Genomic DNA, 27043 nt, shown 5'->3' on the forward strand with positions numbered 1-27043 from the left:
ATCCAGCCAGCCAGCCAGGATCAATTCATCCATCCTCAATCAAAAGGGACTCAGTGTCAGGAGACAATCAATTAGCAGGTGGCCCTTGGAAAACCCACCAATCAGTGACACTAACTTGTTTAACCTGGGTTTAAAGGCATAAATGTCTCTGTAGAGGAAGGGATTCTTTGTAGAATTTTATGAAGTGGCTAAGAAGGAGCAATCCTGTTCATCCTGAAGACCTTCATGAAAGAGCTGGGAGAGATCAGCCATGGATCTGTGTTGTGTGCCATCAATATCCAGAGACTCTGCCCCTCCTCCGATTGCAAGGAAACTGCTAGTAGTCTGAGCCATTGAGTAAATAAGAAAATGGAGAACATTTTTTTGAGGAAGGCATTTCTTAGCCTTTGCAAAGCTGGATAGTTTGGCCTCCAAATCCAGGCAGGACTCAGGGGATTAAAAGGTATTTTGCAAGCCAACAGTGCCTTGATTATGTGCACTTTCAGAACAATTTTTATTTGGAGGAATGTCCTGGGATTATAAAATCTTTCTTCTTAATCACTTATTTTCTTATCAATGATGGTAAATAAAACTTTTAAAAATGTTAATATCCCGGTGTGAATATTAAATACTTTTGAGGATCCTTGCACAAATGCAATTCAAAGAATTACAGAAAGAATGGGTGCCATGAAAATATCTGTAAAACATTATTTACTGAAAAGTTGGGAGAATAATTACGGGAAAGTGTTTTGTTTTTAAAGTAGTAGTCTTAAAAAAATCCTAAAAAAATCCCCAATCAAAAGCTGAGGGGACAATGGAAGAAGACAGTAGACAGTAGACAGTAGTCCTCTACTTACAACAGTGATTGTTCAAAGTTACAACGGCACTGGGAAAAATCGCTTATGCCCAGTTTACACACCCACGACTGCTGCAGCTTCCCCGTGGCCACATGACCAAAATTCGGATGCTTGGCAACTGACTCATATTTATGACGGTTCCAGGGTCCTTGGGTCATGTGATCACCTTTTGTGAAGTTCTCAGAGCAAAGTCAATAGGGGAGCCAGATTCACTTAACAACCATATTACAAACTTAACAACTGCAGTCATTGACTTAACACATGTGGCAAGAAAGGTCGTAAAATGGAGCAAAGGTCAGTTAACAAATGTGTTGTTTAGCAACAAAAATTTGGGTTTCAATTGTGGTCATAAATCAAGGACTACCTCTACTATGTACATCAGCTGATTTCCTGAGGGAAAAGGAAAATACAAATCTAGTAAATGAATGTTTACTCTTACCTGAGCTGGAGGTTCAATCATGGTTTCCGTTCCCCCAAAACAAAACATCAACTTCCTTCTATTCTGCCCTGTGAGGGAGATAGAATTTCAAGAAGCATGATTAATGAAATGCTATAGAAAACACAGAACATAAGAAATTTAGGATTTATCAGAGGAATGGAAGGATCTTATTATTACCTCTTGAGGTGTCCTGATTTGGATCTTCCTGAGAGATCCTCCTGAAAAACAGTTCTTGAGGGAGATTTGAAGGATGCCTCATTCTTTCAGGATCTCTGATGTCCATTGTAAAGGACTTGACATAGTATGAAGGAGAAAAGAATTAATGGTCATCAAACATCATGAAGTGGTTTTTTACTGCAAAGCACTCAGTATCGATCAATTAGGCTGAGAAGTAAGAAATAAATGGCTCTGCAAGATCTTTCTTCTAGAAAGGATAAGCAACTATAGAAAGATTAGTGAAGCATGTCCACATAGTATGAATGCCAGGGAACTCTGGTAAGGAGGTATTAAGAATTTGAATATGTTGATCCAATGGCAAAGAATTTTGTGTATAATATAATGCCTGAACAACAGGAAGATATTTGGGTGAAAACTTTAAAATTTCTATTAAATTATAATTTGGAACAATTTTTTTAAAAAATTATGTATCAATTCTATTTAATGCATGATAACCGGCCAAAGATGTATAAAGGAAATTCAAATACATGATCAAAATATAAATGTAAACAAGAAACCTTTTTCCATTTTGGTGGACAAACCAAAGAAATACTGGTGTAAGATTTATATTTTACTGCAGAAGGTTCTCAAAGTGGGTATAAAAACAAAACCAGGGACTTTAATAGACAAAGAGATTGAAAAACAATCTCAAACTTTGCTGTTTTATATGTTGAGAGCATTAAGAATGCTTTTTGCACAAAAACGGAAGGATACATTAATTGCCATAATGGAGAAGTTGCTGGAAAAACTGACGGACCTAGCAGAGACGGCAAAATTAACTGCTTTAGTTAAAGAAAAGAACACATCCAACCTTGTTTCTACTTGGAAATCACTTCTGGATTTTTATCTTGGGATAAAAAAAAAAGTTATAGAATGGCTATATTAAGGATGGAAAAGTAGAAGTCAGAGGCTGTCATGTTACCATTTTATTTGACTGCGGGGGAACCTTTACCTTTACCTTAAAGAGTCAAAGTCAATCTTTTTCCTTTTCCCCTTTACCCTATACATCTTTCTCTTCAATTCCCACCAGTTCCTACTATTTTCAGTTTTTTGTGTTTTATATTTTGATAAGCTTAATGATATTTTTAAAAGGAAACAAAAATTTGAACTTATTGTTATATTCAAGTCCTTCTGGGCTCCCAAGAGGAAGTCCTCTCACCTGCAACTCAGCCTGCTCCTTCTTCTCCTCTGCCTGGCTCAGAAGGAAGCCTTCCACCAGGGCCACCGCCTGGGAGCTGCTCTCTGCTCCACACTCCCGCACCCAGCTCTCCATCTGCAGGGGCAGAATGGCCAGGAACTGCTCCAGAACAACCAGGTCCAGCATCTGCGCTTTTGTGTGCTTTTCTGGTCTCAACCATTGGCTGCAAAAGTAGTGCAGTCGGCTGCAAAGTCCTCGGGGACCCTCATCCTCCTGATACCGGATGCTCCTAAAATTCCAGGACTGAAGTGGGGAAAGGATGATTCCATCGTCCAGGATCTTCTGGCCAGTTCTTGCCCAGATCTCCTCACCGATTCCAGACTGAACACTGGAAGGGCCTTTTCCAGTTCCCCCACTTGCTAAAGGAAGGCTCGCCATTCTTTCTCCGTCCTGTAACACAAATCCAAATGAGTTCAAGGAAACCAAATTCTTTTTCATTCATAGCAATGTTCATCTAGCCATGGGAATCAGAACATGCCATTAACCCTCTTTGCCAAAGAGAAAACTGTAGGAAGAAAAGTCTCTATCGTGGTTCCTCCAAGCGGGGAATAAACATGGCAACTGCTTTGGGAAGAAGGTTCTAGTTTATTCCCCGCTTGGAGGAACCATGATAGAGACTTTTCTTCCTACAATTTGGCACCCCAAGATGGGACTCCAAGCTAACCTCTCCAATAGACTGAGACTGGTAAGCCCATCCTGCCGGCAGCAGACCCCTTTGTGTCTGTGGATGGATTTTCCAGGCCCTGCCCATGTGGAGTCAGGGTAGTAAATGGAGTTTTGGGTTTGAGCTCAAGGGCTGCTTTGGAAAGAAGGTGAAGGTGAGTACCTCCAAATTTTAACTTTATTTATTTTTTATTTTTATTTATTGCACTTATATACCGCCCTTTCCCTGAGGACTCAGGGCGATTTACAGGGAGTTAAAATCAACCATACAAAAGTTAAAACCCAATTTAAAAAAAATTAAATCGACCCTGTACTATTAAAAACCCCAATTAAAATGAATGTCTCCTCAGCCTGGGCCCGAGAGCTCAAAGAGCCAGGTCTTCAGGCCCCGGCGGAATGATCGGAGGTCGGGAGCAGTCCTCAGCTCCACCGGCAGCTGGTTCCAGAGGGCAGGCGCCCCCACTGAGAAGGCCCTATCCCTGGGTGTCACCCGCCGGCAGTCTCTTACCGGCGGGACCCTGAGCAGACCCTCCCTGTGGGAGCGCACTGGGCGAAGGGCATTTGATGCCGGCAGCAGGTGTTCCCTCAAATACCCCGGACCCAGGCCATGTAGGGCTTTATAGGTGATAACCAGCACCTTGAATTTCACCCGGAGGGCAACCGGAAGCCAATGCAGCTCGCGGAGTAGAGGTGTTACATGGGAGTATCGGGAGACCCCCATTACAACTCGCGCGGCCGCATTCTGCACCAGTTGAAGCCTCCGAGTGGTCTTCAAGGGCAGCCCCATGTAGAGAGCGTTACAGTAGTCCAAACGGGAGGTCACAAGCGCATGAGTAACTGTGCGTAGGGCGTCTCAGTCCAGATAGGGACGCAACTGGCGCACCAGGCGAACCTGTGCAAAAGCCCCCCTAGTCACGGCTCCTATGTGATCTTCAAAATTGAGCCGTGAGTCCAGGAGGACGCCCAAGTTGCGAGCCCTATCAACGGGGGGTAACACCTCACCCCCCATCGTTAGAGGTGGAATAACTTGGTTAACCCGATATGCCGATATGCACAGCCACTCAGTCTTGGCAGGATTGAGACGAAGCCTGTTTCTCCCCATCCAGACCCGAACCGCCTCCAGGCACCGGGACATCATGGAGAGGGCATCGCTGGGTTGGTTCGGGGTGGAAAGAAAAAGTTGGGTATCATCAGCGTACTGGTGATACCCCACCCCGAAGCCACGAATGATCTCGCCCAGCGGCTTCATATAGATGTTGAACAGGAGAGGCGAGAGAACCGACCCCTGAGGGACTCCACAAATGAGAGGCCTCGGGGCGGATCTCTGCCCTCCCGTCAACACCGACTGCGAGCGGCCCTGGAGGTAGGAGGAGAACCACCGTAAAACGGTGCCTCCCACTCCCAACCCCCTGAGACGCCGCAGCAGGATACCATGGTCGATGGTATCGAAAGCCGCTGAGAGATCTAATAGGACCAGGACAGAGGAGCAACCCCTGTCCCTTGCCCTCCAGAGATCATTCACCAGCGCGACCAATGCCGTCTCTGTGCTGTGTCCGGGCCTGAAACCCGATTGGTACGGGTCCAGATAATCAGTTTCCTCCAGGAACAGAGGGAGCTGATGCGCCACCACACTCTCAACAACCTTCGCCAGAAAGCGAAGGTTGGAGACTGGACGGTAGTTGTCTAAAACAGCCGGGTCCAAAGCAGGCTTCTTGAGAAGGGGTCTCACCACCGCCTCCTTCAAGGCGGCAGGGAAGACACCCTCATTCAGAGGAGCAGTTATTACTGCATGGAACCAGCCTCGTGTTCCCTCCCGAGCCGCATAAGCTAGCCAGGAGGGGCACGGATCCAGCAAACAGGTGGTGGTGCTCAGTCTCCCCATGATCCTGTCCACATCATCAGGGGAAACAGGGTCGAACTCAGTCCAGATAACGTGCTCAAGACCGCCTGATTCCTCCACATCAGACTCTGCCCAGTCAGAGTCCAGGCCGGTCCGGATCCGAGCAATTTTGTCCACCAGATGATGACTAAACTCCTCGGCTCGTCCCTGTAAGGGATCCTCCCTCACCTCCTGGTTAAGGGCGGCCGGGCGATTATCTGTGGACGCGATAAGGGCGGCAAAGTAGTTAGACTTCGCCGTCCTTATCGCTGCAAGATAAGACCTTATAAAGGTTCTTAACTGCAATCGGTCGGATTCGGATCGGCTGGATCTCCAACCGCTCTCTAGACCTCGTCTCCGACGCTTCATCTCCCGGAACTCCACAGAGAACCATGGGGCCCAACGGGATCTGCGCCGGGTCAGAGGTCGCATGGGTACAACGCAGTCAAGTGCCCTGGTGGCAGCCGTTTCCCAGGCCTCCACCAGAGCATTGACTGGGCTGTGGGTAAGGGTGATAGGTATAGGCCAGGGGTCGGCAACCTAAAAAAGAAAAAGAGCCACTGGGAACCGGTTCCATCACAAATTAAAAAAAGAGGGAGCCGCGTGCGTGTGTCCATGCACGCGCATGCGCAAAAAGGTTTTTTGCGCATGCGCGGACGCACGCGGCTGCCATTTTTTTAAAAATGAGATGGAACCGGTTCCCGGTTGCCCGATGGCAGCTTCCTCAAAGAGCGGCGCCCCTGCCCATTCCGAGAGGTGCGCGCGCACCTCTCCGAACGACCGGAGGTGCGCGCGTACCTCCGCGCGAATGGGCAGCGGTGCCGCTCTTTCAGGAAGCCCGCCGCGGCCCGTCTGTGAAGCTGCCGAAAGCGGCAGCTTAGCAGACGGGCCGCGGCAGCTTCCGCAAAGAGCGGCGCCCCTGCCCATTCCGAGAGGTGCGCGCGCACCTCTCCGAACAACGGGAGGTGCGCGCGTACCTCCGTGCGAAGGGGCAGCGGCGCCGCTCTTTGAGGAAGCTGCCGAAGTAGGGCTCTCAGCCCCGGCGACGAGGAGGCAACGGGGGGCGGGCGGGCGCCTTTCGCTCGGCGGGGCTGGCGGGCGCCTTTCGCTTGCCGGGGCTCTCAGCCCCGGCGACGAGGAAGCAACGGGGGGCGGGCGGGCGCCTTTCACTTGCCGGGGCTCTCAGCCCCGGCGACGAGGAGGCAACGGGGGGCGGGCGGGCGCCTTTCGCTTGCCGGGGCTGGCGGGCGCCTTTCGCTTGCCGGGGCTCTCAGCCCCGGCGATGAGGAAGCAACGGGGGGCTGGCGGGCGCCTTTCGCTTGCCGGGGCTCTCAGCCCCGGCGATGAGGAAGCAACGGGGGGCGGGCAGGCGCCTTTCGCTTGCCGGGGCTCTCAGCCCCGGCGACGAGGAGGCAACGGGGGGCGGGCGGGCGCCTTTCGCTTGCCGGGGCTGGCGGGCGCCTTTCGCTTGCCGGGGCTCTCAGCCCCGGCGATGAGGAAGCAACGGGGGGCTGGCGGGCGCCTTTCGCTTGCCGGGGCTCTCAGCCCCGGCGATGAGGAAGCAACGGGGGGCGGGCAGGCGCCTTTCGCTTGCCGGGGCTCTCAGCCCCGGCGACGAGGAGGCAACGGGGGGCGGGCGGGCAAAGCGCGGCTTTCGCTCGGCGGGGCTCTCAGCCCCGGCGACGAGAAGAGCCAACGGGGAGGGGGCGGGTGGGCGAAGTGCGGCTTTCGCTTGGCGGGGCTCTCAGCCCCGGCGACGAGGAGGCAACGGGGGGCGGGCGGGCGCCTTTCGCTCGGCGGGGCTGGCGGGCGCCTTTCGCTTGCCGGGGCTCTCAGCCCCGGCGATGAGGAAGCAACGGGGGGCTGGCGGGCGCCTTTCGCTTGCCGGGGCTCTCAGCCCCGGCGATGAGGAAGCAACGGGGGGCGGGCAGGCGCCTTTCGCTTGCCGGGGCTCTCAGCCCCGGCGACGAGGAGGCAACGGGGGGCGGGCGGGCGCCTTTCGCTTGCCGGGGCTGGCGGGCGCCTTTCGCTTGCCGGGGCTCTCAGCCCCGGCGATGAGGAAGCAACGGGGGGCTGGCGGGCGCCTTTCGCTTGCCGGGGCTCTCAGCCCCGGCGATGAGGAAGCAACGGGGGGCGGGCAGGCGCCTTTCGCTTGCCGGGGCTCTCAGCCCCGGCGACGAGGAGGCAACGGGGGGCGGGCGGGCAAAGCGCGGCTTTCGCTCGGCGGGGCTCTCAGCCCCGGCGACGAGAGGAGCCAACGGGGAGGGGGCGGGTGGGCGAAGTGCGGCTTTCGCTTGGCGGGGCTCTCAGCCCCGGCGACGAGGAGGCAACGGGGGGCGGGCGGGCGCCTTTCGCTCGGCGGGGCTGGCGGGCGCCTTTCGCTTGCCGGGGCTCTCAGCCCCGGCGATGAGGAAGCAACGGGGGGCGGGCGGGCGCCTTTCGCTTGCCGGGGCTCTCAGCCCCGGCGACGAGGAGGCAACGGGGGGCGGGCGGGCAAAGCGCGGCTTTCGCTCGGCGGGGCTCTCAGCCCCGGCGACGAGAGGAGCCAACGGGGGGGGCGGGCGGGCAAAGCGCGGCTTTCGCTCGGCGGGGCTCTCAGCCCCGGCGACGAGAGGAGCCAACGGGGGGTGGGTGGGCGGGCGAAGCGCGCCTTCTTGCTCGTCGGGGCTGCTAGCCCCGGCGACGAGAGGGAACGGGGGGGGGGGGGGAAAGAAGCAGATCTACTTACGTTTTACTTCTTCCTCTCTTCCTCCACTCTGCCAAGTGCAGTAAAAAAACAAAGGTTTGTGGGTAGCCCACAAACGGTTTGTGGGCGGTCCCACAAACCAACCAATCAATTTAAACTTTTCAAGTTTTTTGTGAGAAGTTTAAATTGATTAAGTTTTTTTAGTACCATTTTTTTTTTCAAGAGGGAGGAGGCTCCGGAGCCGCAGGTTGCCGACCTGTGGTATAGGCCCAAGCGCCCTCTGGAAGCCCAGGGGGGTAAAAGAAATGTGTGTATGTTTTTGTGTGTGTGAGTGAGAAGACCCTTTTTCCAATCACAGTTGGATTTTGCTCCCTCTGGCCTTTCCTAGCCGCAGAAAGGATCTGTTCGAGTTGCAGACCCTGGAAAGTATGGGGGTTTGGCCAGAGCGTAGGACCTTTTGTTAAGGAAAAGGGAGAGACTGTGTGGAAAATGGAATGGAATGAGAGAATTGGATTTGGGCAACTAGCTGGTTAAGCCCTGTAAGCAAAGCAAAGCAAAGTTAGGAAATTAAGCCCCGGGCAAGGAGCGTCCCTTACCTCTGGAAAGCAAGCAGAGGTCCTCCCAGACATTTGAAGTCTGCAAACAGTGGTGGTGAAAAGTGAAGGTAAAGCCGGTAAGAATGTCCCGTACCTTCTGCAGGGGAGCAGAAGGTCCTCGACAGACCCCTTTTTGGTCTGAAACCATGGTGGTAGATGCCTAAAGGAGCGTCCCAGTACTCTGTGAGGGATCCAGAGTGCTCTTTGGGTCCCTTTTTGACCCAAAAACTGTGGAGGTAGGCGGAAGTCTCACAAGGAGGCTTCAGTGCGCCAAACCCGATAGAACCAAGGGGGGATTCTAGTTAAAGGGTCGAGATAGGCTTCCCGGTAAAGCTTGCTTGAGGCCTGGGACGGGAATCAGCTACCCATTTAGGCAGGTATGAAAAAGAGGTAGGTAGAGAAATTATATATATAAAGAAAATGGACTTTGCTAGGGCTTTGCTGGGAAACCAATTGGCTAAATAAAGGTACTCAAAGGGAAAATAAGAAATAGTGCCTCTCTCTCTCTCTATGCAACCACGTGGTATGTTTAAAATATGTGCCTTCCCTAATTTATCTGAGATTTATGGTGGGAATGACTAGGATGTGTAAAATTAAGACTTCTGTTTCGTTTTCTGTTCTCTTGTCTTTGTGTGTATATGTGTGTCAAAGTCTTTGTGTGTGAGGTAAATGTGACTGACTGTTAACTGTCTCTAATCCAAAGAGAAAAGAATGTTAAACTTCTGCTAGAAATTCTTCTTAAAATAAGCTACCAAAATGAAAATACCCTCACTCTGTCTGTCTGGCCAACAGACAGAGTGAAGAAAAATGTGTTTGTTTGTTTGTTTTTCTTCTCTTTCTCTCTATGTACTCTTAAGAACAGCCCAAAGTTAGCAGGAGGGAATGTTTTTAAGTTCATCTGCTGGAAAAGTTTTACTCTTGCATTTAATAAGAATGATAAAGTTGGAAGGGACCTTGGAGGTCATGTAGTCCAACCCTCTGCTCGGGCAGGAAACCCTATGCCAACTTTATCAAATGCCTTACTGAAGCCCAAGTAAACTGTATCAACAGCATTCCTCTGGTCCACTAATTTTGTCACTTGGTCAAAGAATGCAATGATAAGATGTGTTTAGCATGATCTGTTTTTGACAAACCCATGTTGGCTTTAAGTAATGACTTTGTTTGCCTCTAGGTATTCGTTGATTTGTTGTCTGATTGTCTTTTCCAGAATCTGCCCAGGTGAGGTCAGGCTGATAGGTCTGTAGTTTCCTGGATCTATTTTTTCTTTCGTTTCTTCTTTTTAAGAGGAAAAAAAAGGGAACTACATCAGCTCTTTTCCAGTCCTCTGGTAGTTCCCTAGTGCTCCAGGATGGAACAGCCTTACTTGGATACTGGCTAACATTAATTGGACGTTACAAATTACAAACCTGGATGCACTGAATTAAGAGCTAAGGCAGGAAACAACTCTTGAAAATGGGCAGCCAGTGGTTAGGTACAGAGGCAAACCATGGCTGTGAAGATTTTTGGGAGCAATGTGCAAATCTGACTGGAAGCTAAAGGTGACATCCAACATTTGAAAATAATTGGCACAGAATATTGGTAACTATAAATTTCTTTTCCACCTAATTTTTGCCCTGACTTTTTAGAACTTTATGGGCAGGAATCTTTTTTCTGCTGCCTCCATTAGTGTTTTTCTTTTTGCATTAACAATTTAAAGTTTGCTTACCGAGTATCAAGGTACTGGTAACGGTATTCAAAGCACTCCATGGCATGGGGCCGGAGTACCTCAGGGAACATCTGCTGCCGGCATCAAGCTCCCTGCGCCCTGTGCGTTCCCACAGAGAGGGCCTCCTCAGGGTGCCACCGATCAGAGAATGTTGATTGGTGGCCCCCAGGGGGAGATCCTTCTCTGTGGGCGCTCCGGAGCTGTGGAATCAGCTACCGGTAGAGCTCCGGACGGCGCCCGATCTTCGCTCCTTTCGTCGCGATCTTAAGACATTTCTGTTTGTACAAGCCGGCCTAGCCTGAGGGGGAGTGTTGGGGTTGTTTTATCTCTCGCTTTTTAATTTTTCTGGGGGTTCTTAGCGTTGTATTTATATTGTTCTTAATTAGGGCTATTGTTTAATCCTGTTTTAATGTTTGTATTCGCTATTTTATTCTGCCCTGTGAACCGCCCTGAGTCCTCAGGGAGAAGGGCGGTATATAAGTGTTATTAAATTAAATTAAATTAAATTAAATTATCCCTGATCAGACCAATTTTAATCTTGTGCCAGTAAGTGTGTCATTCACACACTTAGGGCACAAAGGGGGGGGATTGTGGGAAGTCAGCTCCCCAGAGAAGGAAATATTAAAAGGGCAGGAAAATATATTTCCTAAAAGGATCTTAAAAAGGCAGAAAAGCATGCCCAGTTTTTCTTAATAGCCCCAAGTCTCCCTCCCCCAAGCAGAAACCAACTCTATAGAAATGCAGATATAAACCATTCAGGGAGGTTGAAACTAAGACTTCTAAAATCTACATACCCCTGCCCCAGGGAGGTGGGCTGGGACAGACAACCAGCAAGAATCCTAGAGTGGCACACCTAGGCTCAGGACAGAATACAAAGCTTGAGACAGGAAATAACTCCAGACAATAGAGTCCAGGGGGTGTAAAAACCCTCTACCCACATGTGCTCACCCCTTCTTTTCCTGTTGGATCCATTTTTCTGTCTGCCTTTCCTCTGCAATAAACTACAACCTTCTTTCCAAAGCAGTTGCCATGTTTATTCCCCGCTTGGAGGAACCATGATAGAGACTTTTCTTCCTACATTACTTTCTCTCTAAAGAAGATTGCATCTCTCTGATAGAAAATAAATTCCAACAACTAGAAAGTAGTGGATTGGATCGTTCATCGATACTCCTCCCCATAGAAGGAAGTATTTTTCTGGCCTGGTAAACTGATGACATCAATCAAGAAGATTCAGTATATTTGGCATTTTGGATCATTTCTATATTGCTTTTACTCACAAGGAAAGACTTGCTTTTTAAAAATATAGATCTACATTTACCTATAAGCAGGGTTCACGCAGCATACAAAAACTCAGAACAGGTTAACAAAGCATGAACATTCAGTTCACAAAAAACCGAATGCCACTCAATTGACCCTGGATTAGGATGTTCCATTTCTGTTCCTTCACACAGGAAGGCAGGTTCACACAATGTGTCCTAAGCACAAAAAGGTCAATCAGATCCAGGGGCTCAGTCCACATGAAACACAAAGGCTTAAATGCACAAAGCTTAACATAATCATATGTTTACCCTCCTAAAACAAATTGAGCTGCAGAGGAGTCGAACCTAGTTTACTGTCATCCAGCACAGAGTGAGAACGTAGGCATAATCTTTTGCATTTTCAAACCTTTTCTTATTTCCTCCTTGAGATTTGCCATGCAAGCTCTCCCACTACCCAGGAAATAGGGCGTGTAGGACTATTCAGCCCCCCCTTTCCTTTCTGGCATCTGGATTTCTTCCTGAGGGCAACGTACGTGGTCTACACTAGCACACACAGAGAGAAACATACACACAAACAGAGACAAATAACCCCCTTTGTCACCTGTGCCTCTTTCCTTCAAGACTTCCTTGCAGCCTTTTTAACCGCCTGCGAAGTTCAAAGGGTTAAAGAGGGAGAGTCCAGCATCGTAGAAAGGAAAGGCTTACTGACGTCACTTCCTTCCCAACCGGCCACAGCGGGCCAACGTGCGTGGAGTCCCTTTCTCTTTGCAGAGGCCGCCCTCTGGTGGATTTTATGTGAATGGAAAGCGCTCCTGGAATAAGGAGAGACGGAGCATTTCCCATGCGGGGGCAGGAGGGGGCGCTCACGTTTCCCTTGATCAGGAAGCCGCCTCAACGTGCTTTAGGCAATGTTACACTTCCGAAGAGTGTTGTATTTAAAGCTTATGGTCACTCACACTCTCACAGCCCTGGAAATAGCCAGTTTCACCCACACACTGAGGGACAAATCGTTCTTTAAAATACAGGGAGACTGAATTTAAAATAACAGACGTTTACTGGTACAACATATATATTTGTTCTTTTTCACAAGTACACACACACATCCATGCTCATCCATACTGACCTAAGTCCTTCTCGAGTAGGCTGGCTGTCACTATCCATAGGGACAGAAGCTGCCAGCTGCCAACTCTAGATGAAGAGGAATTCAAAAAGTGTTTGTACTTCAGGATCTTTTCCCTCCCAAAAATTTCTTGCTTTTTCCTGATTCATCAGATGACAGTTATTCTTGTTGATTTTCAAGCCTGGTAGCTATTGGTGGGATTTGGAGAGAGCTTTCATCTCAGCTCTTGTCCAATTTCTTTTGTCTGGATTGAGTGATATTTTTACTTTCTTTCCTTAGTGACTTAGTTCCTTCTTATCTGTTGCTAAGATGAGAACTTGGGATGCATCTCTTCCTTCTTAAGTTCAAGAGCCCTCCCTTCACACTGGAAGAATCTGGCCACTTATCCTGGCCCTTTCTGGATCTCTCTCCTTCAAGAGTTCTGCGCAGCTCAAATGCTCAAGAGAGTGAATACAGCATCCTAAAGACGCAAGACCCGTTGATGTCAATGCCTTTCAATCTCCCCTCTGGAAAGCACCGTGTGGCGTTCGCCCTCCAGTGGCTCAATGATGGAAGGCCATTGTGTTGCCTTCTCTTTGCAGAGGAGCCCCTGGTGGATTCTCCGTGCAAGGCAGGTGCTCATGTAAAGCGGGAAGAAAAGGTACATTTCCCATGAGAAGCGAGGACGAAGGAGGCTGATGTCCGCCCTGAGCAAGAAGCCTTGTGAATCCATGTGCTTTTGACAATATAAGACTCCAAATATCTATTTTTAAGAACGATTCTGTAGAAACCACACCCCTGAATAAAGGTAACGGGGGGATCAAAGGAACAGACACAAAATGGAATATAGTGTTCCTTGTACTCAAGAGGGTCACAATAATGCTCTCTTTGTTCTGCATCCCATAAAAGAGATCAGTGGGAAACTTGACAGGCTTTCAACATTCTGTTATTATATCTCACAACAATATCATAGAGCTCCAATAGGCTTTGTGGTGCCCAATTCTTGGCCTTGCTTGCCTGAAAGGGCTGGTACCCTCCCATTGAAGAGATCCTTCAAGGAAGCAAACTGTTGAGCTCCTTGGCAATCACTTTCTGGCCAGGTTGCAATGTAGACATTGCAGTAGTTGCACTTATGCATCATTATGGAAATATCTGTCGAGAGAGATATCTATTCTGTGTGTGCTCCGTGGATGTTGTTTGGTTCAGGTAGACAATGACTCAGAGTGGTTCACAATGAAAGAGTTTATTCAATACACGTAAGTCAACTGTCAACTGTCAAATGTTTCAAGCTTTTATAGTAGAACTGTTTAAACTGTAACCAATCATCAATCGCATCTTTCCCGCTTCTTTGCTACTTTAACCAATGGTTGCACCAGAATCTCCCGCTTCAAGAACCTACTTTTGCAACCTGCTATTTTACATGTTTGCAACTATTTACAGACACAACACCCCTTACCCCCCAGTTGTTGTTATTTATTGACATAGTCTCTTAAGTATTTGGGTGGCCTATGGACCCTTGAAGGATATCTATTGCTTTGGATACCTAAGTCATTTCTATCAGAATGTCTGCTTGGCTGGCTTACACTGGTGGACCTGGACTCTTGGCTAATTGGCTCAGATGCTTCTCTGCTAACAAGTTGTGGTTGTTGTTGTGTTTGATGCTCAGCTATTGCTGGCCTGCTCAAAGGGGGGAGCTCCCAGTCAAATTGACTCTGTTGTTGTTGGTTAGCTGTGGACGGGCTGGTTTGCATTTCTGCTTCCCCACTGATTGGCAGGTTGTTATCCATAAGCCCTGATGCAATGTTCCCCCCGTGTATACTTTGATCCCCCTCAACTGGCATACAACCAATAGTTCTCTTCCTTAGCTGATCTATATGTCTTTTGCTAACCCTGTTCCCTTCCCCCTCAATAGTGTAAGACAAAGGTCCCAATATCTCAGTGACCACCCCTGGGACCCATTTGTCCCCTTGTGCATAATTCCTGGCCCAGACTAGGTCCCCAATTTTGAATGATCTATTTGGAATGTCCGGTTCCGCACTTGATGGTAGTCTGTCAGGATGTAACCTGTCTAGTTTGGTGGTTAATCTTTTTCCCCACCTCATCTCTGCTGGGCTTTTTCCGGTAGCCGTGCACGGGGTCGTATGTTGGGTCAGCAAGAATTCTGCCAGTCTTTGGTGCCAATCGCCACGGATGATTCTCTTTAATGCATCTTTAGTGGTCCTCACATTTCGTTCAGCCAAGCCGTTGGTGGACGGGTGGAAGGGTGCTGATGTCGTGTGTTTAATCAAGTTGGCCCTGAGGAAATCCTGGAATTCAACAGAGGTGAATTGGGGCCCATTATCTGACACAATTACATCAGGTAACCCGTGAGTGGCAAAGAGGCCCCTTAAAACTTGTATTGTTTTACCAGAAGTCATTGAACTGACGGGTACTACCTCTAGCCATCTAGAGAAACTGTCCACTACTACTAGAAAGGTTAACCCCTGGAAAGGTCCAGCAAAATCAATATGAATCCTGGACCAAGGATTCCTGGCTAACTCCCACTTATGAGTACGTGTGTGTTGCAGCTCAGGCCTAGAACGTTGACACAAATAGCAATTAGAAACACATTCTTCAATGTCCTTGTCAAGTCCTGGCCACCATAAGTGACTCCTAGCCAATGCCTTCATACGTACTATTCCAGGGTGCCCTTCGTGTAGTTCTACTAAAATTGTAGGTCTGTGGATTTCGGGAATGACAACACGGTTTCCCCACAGAACACATCCCAAATGGGATGACAGTTCATCCTTTCTTCTAAAATAAGGAATGTACTTGGCATCCGGGTTAGTACTGGGCCACCCACTAAGGACCCAGGCCATAATTCTTTTTAGGATATGGTCATTATTTGTTGCCACAGCTATATCTTTAGCGGTTAAGGGCCACTCAGGAATGTCCTGTAAAGACATTATTTGTCCCACAGGGGCATGGTCTTCCTCAGTGATATTTAATGGCAGTCTGCTAAGGGCGTCTGCATGTCCCATTTCCTTGCCCGGTCTGTGTTGAAGGGAGAATGAGTATGCTGAGAGGAAAATTGACCACCTCAGCATTCTGGGCGACATTATTTGGGGTGTCTGTTTATCAGTGGTAAATAGTCCCAATAATGGTTTATGGTCAGTGAGTATGGTAAAGTTCCTACCATAAAGGTAATCATGGAACTTTTTTACTCCTGCCACGATTGCTAATGCTTCCCTATCAATCTGTGCATAATTCCGCTCTGCTTTAGTAAGCGTCCTGGAATAATATGCGATTGGCTTTTGAACACTATGACTGTCCAAGTGGCTGATAACAGCCCCCACACCATAAGGTGAAGCATCGCAAGCTAAATAAATTGGTTTATTTTCAATAAAATGGGTTACTGTTGATTGGCTAGAAAGAATGTCTTTTAATGTTTGGAAACTAACTCTATGTTTGTTAAGCCACTGCCACGGGGTCTTTTTATCTAAAAGTCTATGAAGAGGTTCTGCTATGGCAGCTTTGTGTGGCACAAATGTGTGGTAAAAATTAACTAAGCCAAGGAAGGCTTGTAATTCAGCCTTGTTTTTTGGTTCTGGTGCCAATTTAATTGCCTTGATTTTATCAGGGGTAGGATGAATTCCATTTTTGTCTATCCTAAATCCTAGAAATTCAGTGGACTTAACCCCAATGCAACATTTTTCCTTTTTTAATTTCAATCCAGCCCTCCTAAACCTTTCCAATACCTGTTCCAGACGCTCTGCTAATATTTCTTCATTTCTTCCAGCTATCAAGACATCATCAAAATAAGGGCATACACCAGGTATGCCCTTTAAGGTCCTCTCCATCACTTCTTGAAAGATGCCTGGAGCTGCTGCAATACCAAATTGCAGTCTGTGGACTCGGAACGCCCCCTTGTGGGTAACTATCGTCTGAGCTTCTGCAGCCTCTTCAGAAACAGTTAATTGCAAGTACGCCTGCGCCAAGTCTAACTTGGCAAATATGGCGCCGTCCTGTATCGTGGCGAGGACCTGCTTCACCGTCGGGACCGGGTAAGCGTGTTTTTTCATTCCAAGGTTCAGGGTGGCTTTGTAGTCAGCGCAGATCCTCACATCCCCATTAGGTTTAAGGGGTGTGACGATCGGCGTTTCCCACAAACCACCCTCGACTGGTTCTAAGACGCCTTGGCCTACAAGCTTATCGAGCTCGGCCTCGATTTTTTGCTTCAGGGCGAAAGGCACCCTTCGGGCCTTAAGCCTGATGGGCTTAACCGACGGGTCTAGATTAAATTTAATTGGGGGCCCTTTGTATTTACCTAAAGACCCATCGAATACGTCTGCGAATTCATTGCAGACTGATTCGAGGGTCTTATTTTTAATAACTGTGTTTATTCCCCCTATCCAAATGCCCAGGGCAGGAAACCAGTTAAGGCCAATTAGACTAGTCCTCTGGCCCTCAGTAACTATTAAATCTAAAGCTCCCTTAAACCCCTTAAATTTAACACTGAGGGTAATTTTCCCTTTAATTTTTATTGGGGTTTTTTGGAAATCGGTTAATTGGATTTTGGTTGAACTAAGTGGAATTTTTCTGCCACTTATTTGTTCAATCATTTTCAGGGTTTCACTGGATATTATGGACACTGAGGCCCCTGAATCTATTTCCATTTTGCAAGGAACCCCTTGCAATTGGACTATGATTTTTAATTTTCCTTCCGGAAAATTATTAATTTTTCCCTTCCTACTATGATTGACTCGCGCCACCTCCCCACGGTTCAGAAATTTAGCCCACGGTCTAGGGGTCTCTTTGCCACTATAGTAAGGGGTTACCTTACCTTCGGGCCAAACGTCGACTTCATGTAGGCGATTGTCGCGTGCACGACCCCTGCAGATGGCTTGGATGTGGCCGGTCTTCCCACATGATCTACATCTGGCGGTACGGAATCTGCAAGTGGCGCGGGGATGGTTGCCCCCGCAGCTGCCACACCGGTTGTCGTTGTCGCGCGGTCTCGTTGCGGTGTCTCTCCATGGTCGTTGGGTCGCTGTCACTTGTCGTTGCGGTGTTGCGGTTTGGAATCGGCGGTTCGGTTCAGGCCCGTCGCTTCGGGATGGTTTTGGCGCCATTTTCCCAAATCGTCTGGTGACCTCGGCGATGTCATCTTCCCATTGTTGGTCCACCTCCCCGCAGTCCACAAGGCCTTCTTGATTGATTTCGGCAGACGCAGCCATGCTACTACGGGGGGGGGTCGCGATACCCGGTGGATTCATACGTTAGCAGTTCGTCCAGTACTTCTTGCAAATCGCCGGTGGGCTTGGCGATTATTCTATTTTGTAGATGCTCGTCCCGCAAGCCCAGTACCACTCAGTCCCGAATTCTGATTTCCAAGTTGTCATACTTGCATTGTACTGCGGCTTCTCTTACTGCAGCCACGAATTTTTGAATTGATTCTCCCAGCCTTTGGTTTCTTTTTTCGAAGATACGACGCCAAAAGAGTTCGGATCTCCTTGGCGTGAAATGTACTTTTAGTTTAGCTAACAGATCAGCATACGGAACACTTGAGACCGGCTGTGGTTGACAAAGTCCTACAGCGATCCGATATACTGGTGTGCCGCAAATTGTCAGTAACGCTGCCGCCTTTTTTCGGTCGTCCGTTATCCCGTTTACAAGCAGGAATCCTTCGACCTGTCCTACATATTCTTCCCGGTCCTCTGGGAAGCTTGGGTTGAATTCTTTTAAGGACCCGATTTGCGCCATTCGGAGGATTGTTGATTCCGCCGTGGCCGCTTGGTTGACTGTGACTTCTTTTCAAATTTGCCGCCTTTGCGCAGCTGTTCCGCCGAACCTTCTCTGGTCTGCCGTCTATCCCACCTTCATCGCCAATTGTTTGGTTCAGGTAGACAATGACTCAGAGTGGTTCACAATGAAAGAGTTTATTCAATACACATAAGTCAACTGTCAACTGTCAAATGTTTCAAGCTTTTATAGTAGAACTGTTTAAACTGTAACCAATCATCAATCGCATCTTTCCCGCTTCTTTGCTACTTTAACCAATGGTTGCACCAGAATCTCCCGCTTCAAGAACCTACTTTTGCAACCTGCTATTTTACATGTTTGCAACTATTTACAGACACAACAGATGTCACAAAGGTGCTTTTTCAAGAGGCAGCTGGACTTTCTTCTTTTTCTTTGGAGACATTTTGCTTCTCTTCCAAGAAGCTTCTTCAGCTCTGACTTACATATTATCATACCTAGTTATAGAGCAGGATGGTGGCTCAATGGTTAAGACATTAGGCTTCTCAGGTGAGAGCATAATGGTGCTCTGTGACACCATGCTGGCCACTTGACCTCAGAAATGTCTTTGGACAGTACTGGCTCGATGGGCTTGAAAACGCTGATGAGCACCGCCCACCTACCAGAGTGAAATCCACAGGGCCTCCTGTACCCAGTTAATAAACACGTCTCTAGGGAAAACTGGTGATGTGGTGGAATTGCTGACCTAGAGATTAGATGGGAAGCAACAGAAGGGTGATCTCTGTAAGATGGAGTAGTTTTGAGTTTATAGGGCTCATGATTCCAGGGAAATTTCATCTTTGGGTTTGATGTATCAATACATGATTCAGAATTTAGAGTTCTACCTCCTAGACTCACTGGGTGGTCCTGTTCATCAATTTTTAGCTAATTGCAATATGGTTTTTAATAGAAGTTAGGTTGCACAAAAATGAGAAAATCCATCAGAAGTGACGGCCCTCAGAGATGTAGGCAAAGGAACCTGGATGAGACATAAACTACACAGCAGGACAAAAAAAATTAGGCAAGAAGAACAATCTGCAGAACAGGGTTTAAAATTAGTTGCAATCCGAGTAACTTTCTCAGTATAATTGACTTCAACCTTCAACTATTAAATTTCTTTGGTTCTTGTTTAATTAAATAACAGTCCTCCCATGGATATGTTGTGATCTCGTTTTGTGCTGTTACATCAGCCATAAAGTATTATGCAGTGCATATTGTGCTGCCACCATGTGGTTGTTTGGGAACTACAACATTTATGTTAATTTGTTCAGCCAACCCCTCCCATTTGTGATGTACCTCCTCTTTCTTCTTAAGCCTGAATGTTCTATCCCTTCTGGGGCACCATTCACATGCGGTCTTCTCTCATGGTAGGACAATTACTGTCTTTGACCTTGAAATACCGTCCATTTCATCATCTACTATATCCTGTCTCCTGTAATCTTCTCTGCATGCAAATAAAGGTCCTTGTGGATGATAAAAAGGTAATTTCTGGGAGTGCATCTCACTTCAGACAATACCCTCACCACCATGAAGTAAAGGAGAAGCCTCTTGACATCATCCAGGCATCTGATGATATCCCCATCACATGTGATGATAACTTAGGCAGCACAGTGTTTTATGCCACACATGATGACAACAAAATAGCCATGTCAGTTGAAGACAGAGAATTCATCAACATAATGGACACTGAATTCTCCAAATATGTCTAACAGCTGGGTTGCACCATTACCTCTTCATGCCTCAGGAGAAAGCACAGCTGAGGTCTTCAATCTTCAAGATCCTGACAACGATCCAGAGATTTGTCCTGACATCAAGACCCTTCTCACCAGATCTGACCAGAGAGCCATCATTGACTGTCAATGCTTTGAACAGTTCTCCAACTGGACAAAGCTTGTACGCATTATTGCAAGGTTAGTCCATATTGCACAATGCTATCACACCAAATCTATTGACACTGAATGTCAAGGCTGGCACTTCTGCCAAAAACCTCTCTCTGCAAAAGACAACTGCCTCTGGAATCGATGGAAGATGGAGTGTCTTTCTCTTTTGCAAAGACGCAGAAAATGGCAACATCAGAACCCCAATCTCCAAGTTGGAGACCTTGTTCTGCTCAAGGACCAACAAGCTGAAAGAATTGAATGGCCCAAGGGACTCATTGTGAAAGCCATTCCCAGTGATGATGGGAACATACGTAAAGTGGAGGTAAAGGTTGCAAGGCAAGGCACCATAAACTTTGGTCAGACCCATCACAGAACTTGTCTTGCTTTTGCCCCTTGAAGATTGAACTCGTCGCCTTTCCTTGTTGGATCCTGAGTTCAAGAAGAAAAGTGATTTGAACTTTAATCTAGACTATTTGAGGCCTGAAATTGCAGTTGTTATTGTTGCAATATATGCATGTTCCTCTTTTATGTCTTTCAGGTCTTGAAGACAACAAGCAAATCACAAAATATTTATTTGCATTTGAATAACTATCATAGGATTATATAGTGGTATTTTACAATACCAGACGGGGAGTGTGCTGTTACATCAGCCATAAAGTATTATGCAGTGCATATTGTGCTGCCACCATGTGGTTGTTTGGGAACTACAACATTTATGTTAATTTGTTTAGCCAACTCCTCCCATTTGTGACGTACTTCCTGTTTCTTCTTAACCCTGAATGTTCTATCACTTCTGGGGCACCATTCACATGTGGTCTCCTCTCATGGTAGCACCATTACTGTCTTTGACCTTGAAATACCGTCCATTTCATCATCTACTACATCTTGTCTGCTGTAATCTTCTCTGCATACAAATAAAGGTCCTTGTGGATGTCGTTTCTCTTATTCACTTTCTCTCTTGCATTCTCTTTTACCTCCTTCATTCATCCATACTAGACATAATTCTTTTTTTCCATTTGATCGCTTATTCCCTTCACTTTCTGCAGACTGACCATTGCTTCAGAATTCGAGACCCTTCTTGGATTTTCTAGATTTAAGCATGCTAGGACGACAGAGAATGAGGTGGCTGGATGGAGTCACTGAAGCAGTAGGCGTGAGTTTAAATGGACTCCAGAAGATGGTAGAGGACAGGAAAGCCTGGAGGAATGTTGTCCATAGGGTTGTGATGGGTCGGACACAACTTCGCAGCTAACAACAAAGGACCTTTGTCTCTAGTGGGCACAACCATCCCAGGAGGCAACCTCAGACGGCATATCAGCAACAGTTGCATAGCTTGATGTACTCCAAGTTTCAAGAGGAGGGCCCCTATATTACTTTCTCAGTCCCAGCACAAACTACTTTTCTTTTCTGTTCTGGCTGCCTCTTGGCCCTTCGGATTATATATAATTATTATTGGTTGATTGTTAATATTTAACCTCTGCATCTTTAACTATTGTAAGTTCACTGGCCCTTACTTAAATTTGAGATACCATTCAAAGTTTATTCAGGCAACTCAAACTGAGGATTCTTGAGGAAACAGTGCTTTAATTGATCAAAGCAAACAGCTGAGTTACAAACAATTTGGAACCCTGTCAGACTTACATCCAGAAGTGCCACACCTTAGAAAGTTAGTTGCATTGCTTTATAAACTTTGTTAGCCAATGAAAATCAGACAACAGAGCCATTACATGATAAGTGTTTAGAATGTGGCTCAAGATCCCAAAACAAACAAAGTCACTTGGAGTTCCAGCAACAAAGTTTTATTTAAAAAGAAGCATTTGCAAAGGCTTGGTGAACTGAAACACACACACAGGCGTTCAGTCACACCTTAAACAGCTGTTTGATACAGTTTTATATCCTGCTCCCAATGCAGATTCCCCCCTCCCCTATCACACTCAACGCCCCTTCCCTAATCATCCAATAAATTATCCAAACCGCCTAAAACCACTGTCCCTCTCATGTTCCAGGAAGCTCCTTTGTACACATCATATCTATCACCATCTAATTTCCTATTAACAAAGCTCGGCTCCTATAGTTATTTCTGTATTTCCTCTGCTTGTGGTTTAGGTTAGCTACAACTACTTGTCAGAATTTATGACTTTCAGGTGGCTTCTTCTATCGATCTTTAGACTCATTAGAAATTTCTGAATAATCTATTCCTTTCATAAAGAAGATATCAATCATTTGTGTACACTCCCTTATTCCTTCCTTCAGTACATCCCATACATGTAGATGTTTCCCACACTTGTGTGAAATTTGTCCCTGACACAAATGCTGATTATAGAAGCGAGATAGAAGTAATTAGGCTAAACAATTTCTTTTTGTTCCAGTTACAGGACCCTTCATTCCTCCCTTTTTAATTTTGTAACAGAATGCATTCTGTTACTTGGTGACCAATGACTTATATTCCTTTGTTATAGTCAGAACATTGGCTGGCTTATGGGGTTTATCACTACTTACAGAGGATGCTATGACCATCATCCCTGAGATGGTAGAAGCAACTGTTCTTTGGATAACAGGAATCAAACATGGCAAAACCAGAAGACCTCAAAAAGCTAACACAACCAGAACTTTGCCAATCACCAAAGATCTCTCCAAGCCAGCTTGCGTCCAGGGCATCTGTCCAGGTTTCTGAAGAAGCTGGGTGTATTTCCTCAGCATGCAGGCAGCAGTGTGTAAAAGGAAAGCCAGAAACCCCTTGTTCTGTTCCCCCCTCCCGGAGCACAGACAGACAAGCAGGCACGACTCGCAAGAGTTAATGCTACAGACTTTAATTAATTGCCTACTGATAAGGCCTTGGCAGAAAATAGGCTCGTTACCTCAAACTTCAGCTGGAATGAGATAACGTCTGTTCGAGAGGAGGGCCCCAGAGAGGGAGGCCTTGCCAGTTCCTCCCCATCATCCTCAGAGTCCTCGTCCTCGGTTAGGACAGGCGCGGGGATCGGGGCCACAACGGGATTCGGTCGGGATTCGGTCGAGATGGGAATTGTTCGTGGAACACCCGCCCGAGGTCAGGGGCACGAACTGCGGAAGCGTCGACCCAGGAGAAGTCTTCAGGCCCATACCCCTTCCAATCGACAAAATATTGGAAATGCCCCTTAAGCCACCGGGAGTCCCGAATACTGGCCACCTCATACTCTGCTGAGCCGTCCTGGCCGGGTATAGGTGGTGGAGCAGGAACCATCAGGCATCGGAGGGAACACGAGTGGCTTCGGGGACCAACAGGGATTGGTGGAAGACTGGGTAGATCCGCATGGAGCACGGGAGGGTCAACCACTAGGCCACAGGGTTGATGACCGCTTCAATCAGGAACGGGCTGATGTATCGATGGTCCAGTTTCTTTACCGGTCAGTCGGTCGGGAGATGCCTCGTGGACAACCACACTCGATCTTCGACTGCCAGCGGTGGCGTTGCCCGTCGGGACCAGTCGGAGAACCATTTATAGTCCTCCTTGGCCTGGATCAATTGGCGCCGTACCAATTGTTGGGCTGCATGCAACTCAGACAGGAAGTCCTGGGTCTCAGGAACCAAGGAATGAGGGAGCCAGAGGGATGAGCCGAGGATGGTACCCCACATTGGCATGAAACGGGGTGGTCTGGGTGGAGGTGTGTTGGGAGTTGTTAAAGGCAAACTCCGCTAGGGAGAGGTAATCGGCCCAGTTGTCCTGCTGCTGGTTCACGAAACAGCACAGGTACTGCTCCAGGATGCCTATTACCTTCTCCGTCCCCCCATTGGTCTTGGGATGGTGTGCCGACGACAAGCACACCTGCACCTCCATCAGGCTCTTCCAAAATTGTGCCGTGAATTGCACGCCGCGATCCGACACTACCCTGTCTGGCAAACCATGGAGACGGAAGACGTTGTTCTGAACCAGCCTGCTACCGGCCTTGCAATAAGGCAAACCCCTGTTCAAACAGTAGAGACTGGAGAGCGTCTGAGGCTGCAAAGCGTCTGCCAAGATTTATTACACAAACAAGAAACAAAAACACTGGAACTTGAATCCTCAAACGGAAGGGTTGCTTTCAGCAACCAGCCCTTCCCCAAACACTCCTTTTATTTAGAGTTCAGGGCGTGGCCTCCCTGTGCCTCCTCCCGAGGAGTCCCACAGCCTTTCTCTGTTTGTTCCTGCTCGACTGCCTCCTGCGTCGGGCGTCCTTGAACAGGGCCAGCTGTGGGTCATCATCCTCCGCACTATCGGGCTCACGCAGCTGAGAAGAGGGCCCCGGCTGGGGGCTCTGCGAAGCCTCCAAGCCATCATCAACCAGTTCGTCTTCCACACCCTCCTCCTCCCCCTCATCTGAGTCATCCGAGACATCTGAGCCGGCTGCCGGACCCACAGGCTGGCCCTGAGTCACAACAGACGTGCTGCAGGAACAACCGGACAGTCATCCGGGCCATTGGCAGCCCACGACATGGCAAAAACTGCGCCATTTTCATTAACATGTCAACCACCACTAGGACGGTGGTAAACCCTGAGGATGGCGGCAAGTCTGTTAAGAAGTCCATGGAGATTGCTCCCCATGGTCTCTCTGGCATTGGCAGGGGTTGGAGGAAGCCAGGAGGTGCGCCCGTGGTGGTCTTTGCTTGTCGGCACGGCACGCAGGGCGTCACGTACGCATGTACATCGTGCCGTACCCGAGGCCACCAAAAGGTCCACGTCACCAAATTGAGGGTTTTGAAAAACCCAAAGTGCCCCGCTGCAGGGTTGTCATGACACTGTGTCATCACAAGGGTTCAAAGCGGCCCCGTGGGTACATAGAGTCACCCCCGATGTCTCAGCAAGCCCTCCTCCAAAGTCCAAGGGGACACGGGACCAACCTCGGCCTTTCTCTTCTGCGACCAAACATTCAGGCACTGTGCCTCCCGCACCTGAGCCCGCAAGTCCGCCGGCTCATGGACTGCAGCCAAGGATTCCGCGGGCAGCACCATCCGTGCGGGCAGTGGGTCCTTGGTGCAGAGGTACTCCGGCTTGTGGGACAGGGCATCTGCCCTCTGGTTGTGACCGCTGGGGATGTAGGTCACACGAAGTTGAACCGGGCGAAAAACAAAGACCACTGGATCTGCCGCTGGTTCAACTTCCTTGCCATCTTCAGGTATTCTAGGTTCCGATGGTCCATCCGGACATCCACCTGGTGTCGGGCCCCCTCGAGATGATGCCGCCAAGCCTCGAACGCGGCCTTGATAGCCAAGAACTCTTTTTCCCAGATGGTGTAATTGCGCTTGGAAGGATTGAGTTTCCGTGAATAGTAAGCGCAGGGAAAAAGAGTGCCGCCATCCACCGGGGCCTGCAACAAGACAACCCCAAGAGCCACGTTGGATGCGTCCATCTCCACGACGAAGGGACGGTTCGGATCAGGGTGCCTCAGGACAGGTTCCGTGATAAAGGCCTTCTTGAGGGCCTCGAACGCCTGTTTCTGCGGGGGACCCCACTGGAATGAGACCTTCTTCTTCAGGAGCTGGGTTAGCAGAACTGTCAGCGTAGCGAAACCTGGGATGAAGGTCCGGTAGTAGTTGGCGAACCCCAGAAGGCGCTGAATATCCTTCACTTGACGGGGGGTTCCCAACTACATAAGGCCTCCACCTTATGCAGGTCCATGGTGATGCCTTCGGAAAAGATGATGTGGCCAAGGAACTCTATGGAAGTCTGGAAGAAGAGACATTTCTCCAGCTTCGCATAGAGTTGATGCTCCTGAAGGCGCTGCAACACGAGGCGGACGTGCTGCAGATGGCTTTTCCTGGACCGGGAGTATATCAAGATGTTATCCAGGTATACCACCAAAAACCTGTCCAACATGTCCTGAAAAACATCGTTCATCATATGTTGAAAGACTGCGGGGGCATTTGTCAGCCCGAAAAAAGGGGTTAAAAAGAATTCAGTTAACCTCTCTGCTCTTTTCAGTCTTACTGTCCAGTTTGACACAGAATTGACAATTAAATAAAAAGCTTCAAACATGAGCTTCTCAAATCCTTTCCTCAGCATGCAGGCAGCAGTGTGTAAAAGGAAAGCCAGACACCCCTTGTTTTCACAAAACTTTCTTTTTTTTAGATAGTATTTTATTAATTTTCTAATTTTACATTTAAGTATTTAAAAAGCAACGTGGTGGGTAGGTTAATCAATAGTTCAATAACATACAAAAATCTTTAGTACAAACTTCAAGTTATAACATTAAATATTTCCTCTTTTTCCCTTAATATCTACTATCTCGTATTTAAGCTACTACAGTTCTTATATCAACTAACTGAAAACATCATTATTACATTTATCAATAAATTTTTACCTTATACATATCTTAATTGCTTTTACATTCACTCTTTATAGACTATCAATGTCCTGTTATTGATTTTTCCCAATTTTTAGTTTTCCATCAATATTCAAATTTAACATTTGATATTTTTAATTCCCAGGCTTTAGGTAACCAGTTTCCCTCATCTCAATTCATAACAGAATCTAATATTCAAAATAAACATCTTATCTTTTTGAATATAGTCTTGTTCTATTTCCTAAAAGCTATCTATTTCCCACATTAAATCATCTCATTAATAATACGGTATCCCCTTTAATAAATCAATACCATTATATATATTGTCTGGGTTAATCAATAAACCAAACATATTCATATTTTTTTTCTTTTGGGTCTAATTTTTTAATAGTAAACAAATCCTTACTTTCAACTAATTTCCAATTTTAAATTTAATGACCCAAATTCCCCTTATCTCAACTTCTCACTTTAACCCTCTAATTGATAATATGAAATCCCCTCTAATAAATC

The 27043-nt window shown here is 47.6% G+C and overlaps 1 protein-coding gene across 1 annotated transcript in view; it reads right to left on the reverse strand.

The window, feature by feature from the left end:
* Positions 1-1362: 1362 nt before the first annotated feature.
* Positions 1363-27043, reverse strand: part of LOC310634799 (uncharacterized protein) — a gene marked incomplete at its 3' end in the record, with an annotated part of 39037 nt that continues 13356 nt past the window's right edge. The window contains exons 5-6 of the mRNA XM_083353335.1: positions 2651-3079; positions 1363-1386 (exon numbers count right to left, since the gene is read on the reverse strand). Coding sequence (XP_083209461.1) covers positions 1363-1386; positions 2651-3079 — 453 coding nt within the window. The remainder of the gene's footprint in view (positions 1387-2650; positions 3080-27043) is intronic.

The sequence above is a fragment of the Vipera ursinii genome, assembly GCF_947247035.1.
Source record: "Vipera ursinii genome assembly, chromosome: 2".
Classification (NCBI taxonomy): Eukaryota; Metazoa; Chordata; class Lepidosauria; order Squamata; family Viperidae; genus Vipera; species Vipera ursinii.